This window comes from Vulpes lagopus, chromosome 21 (assembly GCF_018345385.1).
Source record: "Vulpes lagopus strain Blue_001 chromosome 21, ASM1834538v1, whole genome shotgun sequence".
NCBI classification, from domain to species: Eukaryota; Metazoa; Chordata; class Mammalia; order Carnivora; family Canidae; genus Vulpes; species Vulpes lagopus.
Genome location: NC_054844.1, coordinates 19,632,290 through 19,637,093, shown reverse-complemented (window position 1 = coordinate 19,637,093; position 4,804 = coordinate 19,632,290). Strand labels below are relative to the sequence as shown.

Below are 4,804 nucleotides of genomic sequence, written 5' to 3'. Positions count from 1 at the left end.
AAGGATCAGGGAGGCTTCCTGGGGAAGCACCTTCTGATCTGGGAATGGAAAGAGAAGTAGGGATTAGCTAAGTGAAGGGGCCAAGAGGCCATTAGAGGGAAGGGAACAGGATGAGTGTGGAATTTCACAGCTGGGGAAGGAACCGGGCAGGGAATGAAGCTGAAGGAATCAGTATAGGTCAGATTATGAAGGAAGGAAGTATATTAAGGAAGCGTAGTGGGAACCATGGAAGGGTTTGAAGCTTGGGGGTGTGTGGGGCACACCTCAGTCACAATTTATAGTGTGGAAAGATTCCATGACCCTCCTTATATATCTTGAGTGCTTGTTAGTAAGCTATAACATTGGAACTGGTGAGTGGCAAATAAGGAGTCTAGATGAATTTGTAGACAGAAGGTCTGGCATATAACCCAAAGGTTCCTTTTAATCATCTATAGAGAAGACATTTCAATTTTCACATAATCTAGGTGCTGCATAACTTTTTTTTCTGTTGATTAGTACTCATTTCTGGGGTATTGCTGTGAATTGTTTAACTAAAGGCATGTTCTCCCTCAGTAGGAGTCCATTTGAATAGCAGTAGCGGTAGGAAGGAGGAACCCCAGGCAAGATTCCTTCATTAAGAAAAATATTGGACCATGATTTGAGAGAGTTAAAAATAACTTCTTATAAAAAATTAATTGGGAGTCACAAGTGAGTGGCATTTTAAAAGATTTATTTATTAACTTGAGAAAGAGAGCAACTGTGCATGGGTGGGAGCATAAGAGGCAGAGGGAGAGATAGAATCTCAAGCAGACTCCCCACAGAGCTCAGAGCCAGACCCAGGGCTGAATCTCAAGGCCCTGAGATTATGACCTGAGCCAAAATCAAGAGTGAGATATTTACTCTACTGAGCCATCCAGGCACACTACAGGTGAGTGTTTTAGTATAAGCTCACAGAGCAGGGCAGATTCTCCAGGCTCCTGGCACCTGACATCACGGATGGTGCAGGGTGTGTAGAGAGCACAGTGTGGCCAGTGAGGAGACTGCAGAAATGAGCTCATCTCTCTCCTGGAGCCCAAAGACAAAGGAGACAGAAAGTTGTGAGCTACTGAGCTACTGAGCTAGTTCACTCATTTCTTTTCTCCCTACCCATCATACTGCCATAACTGTGGATATGAAAACTGGTGAATTTTGCCTGGTTGTTTTGGGTGAGGTGGATTAAATGTCAGAATTCACAAAACACCTTCCTGGCTCCTCTCCCTTCTCAGTCCTGGACCCTGGGTCAGCTTCTGCCCCCATTTCTCCAGGGTTTCCTTCCCAGGGAGCTTTGTCCTCTCCTTCTTGCTGGTAGTTATGAAGGTCCTGCCCCTTTCTCCCTCCTCCTCTCTGTTCACAGCACCCCTGTGGGCCTAGGTGAGTAAAGGAAAGGAATGACTGTACATTCTTGGCCATCAGTACAACTGGATGGATAATGCAGAATGAGGAGAAAGGGGGGCCAAAGTGCCATCTGACCTTGGCTAGCTGATGTAGGGGCTAAGAGTTTAAGATTGAGGGAGCCAATATGTATATTATAACCTCAGATAATATTTTTAAAATAGGTCTGTAATTGTAAAGAGGCCTACTGGTCCATGAGTTAACGTGTCATAACTCATGCTCAAGCACCATGCATGTACCCCATATGTGAATTATTGCACAATACATTCATGCCCTGCTGTGTCTTTCAGTTTAATTGGTACATGATGCTACATGAGCTAGATGAATCCAAGTGGGATTATGTCATGTGGTATGTAAAAAAGGAGAATGTTGTATTTGGCCCTTTTTTCTGGAGGAAAAGCCAGTTGATTTTTCTATGATGTCTTTTGGTGTCAGTTTCTGTGATATTTGCAACAGGTGACATGGGACATCTGGGCTTTGGTTGGTTGTTTGAACACCATTGTGCAGTAAATATTTTTTGTTTACTTAGGTATGTTGGAGGAACAGCATATAGCAGAAGAAATATGAAGCAGCAGCTCTGAATCCTGAGCAACAGACCTCAGCAAGCCCCAAAGGAACTCAGTTTAATTCAGCCTCACCAAACCAGATCCAAAACTCTTGGCTTCCTGGAGTTGCTACAGCTCTCTGATTCTAGAATTTTCTTTAATTCCAGCTGGAATGCTGTATGAGGCACTCTGCACATTTGGTCGAAAACTGGTATACAAACGTCCACTGGATCAAGAAATATATGAGTTCCGATTTGGCAAATGTATGAGCACTCTGGATTTAGTGGCCCTGGGTGTCGGCCGCACAGTGGGTGCAGGTATATATATCCTGGCTGGCGATGTCGCTAGAGATAAAGCAGGACCAGCCACTGTGATCTGCTTTTTGGTGGCTGGCATAACTTCTGTGTTGGCTGGGCTCTGCTATGCAGAGTTTGGTGCCCGGGTTCCCCACTCTGGCTCTGCATATCTCTACACCTATATCACTATAGGAGAAGTCTGGGCTTTCATGACTGGCTGGAACCTCATCCTCTCCCTTGTTGCTGATGCAGTCATTGTTATCCAGACCTGGACCTTAATTTTTGACAACCTGTATAGGAACTGGATCTCTCAAACCCTGCATGAGAGCATCTCACAGCATGTTCCTCAGGTCTTTGCAGATAATGTAGGCTTCTTGGCTGTGATCCTTGTATTTTTGCTCATAGAATTTAACAATATGAAGATTCGTCCATTCTTCATAGTTTTCAAAGTGTTCACTTTGGTGAAAGTTTTGGTTCTCAGTTTTGTCATCATCTCTGGCTTCATGAAGGGGGACCTGCACAACTGGAGGCTCACAGAAGAGGACCACATAAAGGCTGGACTCAATGATACCTCTAGCTTGGGCCTTCTGGGCTCTGGAGGATTCGTGCCATTTGGCTTCCAGGGGATTCTCCACGGATCAGCTACATGCTTCTATTTACTTATAGGTTTCAGCATTATTGTTACCAGAGTCAAAGAGACACAGAATCCCAAGCGTTCCATCCCCATGGGCATTGTGATTTCACTGCTCATCTGCTTTTTGTTGTATTTTGGGGTCTCTGTGGCACTTACGCTTATGGTGCCTTACTATAAGCTCCGACCTGGGAGCACCTTGCCTGAGGTATTTCTCCATATTGGCTGGGCCCCTGCCTACTATGCTGTAACTATTGCATTTATCTGTAGTATTTCTATCATCTTCTGGGGTATTATGTACTTCATCCATCGGGTGATACACATGATGGCAAACGATGGCCTCCTGTACCCTGCCCTTGCCAGGATCCGTACTGGCACATATGCCCCCATCATAGCCAATGTGATCTTTGGCATTATTGCAGCAATCATGCTATTTTTTAAACTCACTGATCTTGTGAACCTCAGGTCAGTTGGGGCCCTGTTAGCTTACTCCCTGGTGGCTTTTTCTGTTCTCATCCTCAGGTATCAGCCTGAGAAGAAGAATGGGGGAAATGAAGCACAGGTGCAAGAAGACAACAGACCTGCAGCAGAGAAGCTGACTCTACAGACACTATTTTTTCCAGGCATTTCCACCCCCACTCCACTCTCTGGCCATATTGCCTCTGTTTGCTCCTCATTGCTTGCTCTCCTGCTGACTCTTCTCTGTCTGGTGCTGGCCCGGTGGCCAAGTCTACTTTCTGGAGACCCAGTGTGGATCACAGTGGTTGTGCTGGTCCTGGTGCTTATCATTGGGATCACCGGAATAATCTGGAGACAGCCACAGAGCCCCCCTCCCCTTCACTTTCAGGTACCTGCTCTGCCTCTCCTCCCACTCCTGAGCATCTTTCTGAATGTTTGCCTTATGATGCAGATGATAGCTGGCACCTGGTCTCTATTTGGTGTCTGGATGCTGATTGGGTTTGCTATCTACTTCAGCTATAGGATCTAGCACAGCCTGACTCCTTAACCCCACTTCACTTAGGGCCAAGACTGTAGATCTTGAACTCAGCAGTGCCAGTACATATTTGGTCTGACATAATCATACATAAATGCAGTGTGATCCATTGCACAATAATGTGGAATACTCTTGAGCACATGAAAAGCTAAGTCCCTATGGGATGTTGAGGTAGGAACACCAATAGAGCTCCATATTTATTGTGGAGTGAAGCCTGAGTCTTTGCTCTTTCTCCTTTTTTTTTTCAGTCTACTTTTCAATTGTGTCTATAGCTGCTCACCAGCTTTAAAAAAAATGAGCACTGGGTGTTATACAATGTGTTGGCAAATCAAACTTCAATAAAAAATGAAAAAAATAAAAATTATTAAAAGAAATTTGAAAAATCATTTTCCTTTTCTCTAGTCAAATATCCACTAGTAGAGGAGTTCCTGGCTAGCTCTGTCAGTGAAGCATGCAACTCTCCTTCTCAGGGTGATGGGTTTGAGCCCTGTGTTAGCTATAGAAATTACTTAAGAAAATAGCCAGTAGCAGAATTCAGAATTACTGGGTCATATGGTAGCTCTTTTTTAAAGTTTTTGAGGAACATCCATACTATTTCCATAGTGACTATATCAATTTACATACCCACTAACAATGCACAAAGGTTCTTTTTTTCCCCACATCTTTGATAAAACTTGTTTCTCTAGTCTGTTTTATTTTAGCTAACCTGACAGGTATAAAGTGATATCTGATTACAGTTTCAATTTGTATTTCCCTGATGATTTGATGCTGAGCATCTTTTCGTTAGCCTATTGGGCATCTGTATGTCTTCTGTGGAAAAATGTCTATTCAGGTCCCCTGCCCATTTTTTAATTGGATTATTTGGGGTTTTCTGTTATGTGTATGTGTGTGTGTGTGTGTATGTATTGAGTTGTGTAAGTTCTTTTTT

At 43.8% G+C, this 4,804-nt stretch overlaps 1 protein-coding gene across 1 annotated transcript; it reads left to right on the top strand.

Moving 5' to 3' along the window:
- The first annotated feature begins 2,127 nt into the window (after positions 1-2,127).
- LOC121480360 (cationic amino acid transporter 3-like) lies at positions 2,128-3,951 on the top strand. Its single transcript, XM_041736854.1, has one exon. The coding sequence runs from the start codon at positions 2,128-2,130 to the stop codon at positions 3,868-3,870; it is 1,743 nt and encodes a 580-aa protein (XP_041592788.1). The 3' UTR covers positions 3,871-3,951.
- The last annotated feature ends 853 nt before the right edge of the window (positions 3,952-4,804 follow it).

Bases quoted from the DNA above. Each gene is read 5' to 3' on its own strand.
- LOC121480360 (XM_041736854.1), top strand. From the start codon at position 2,128: ATGCTGTATGAGGCACTCTGCACATTTGGTCGAAAACTGGTATACAAA.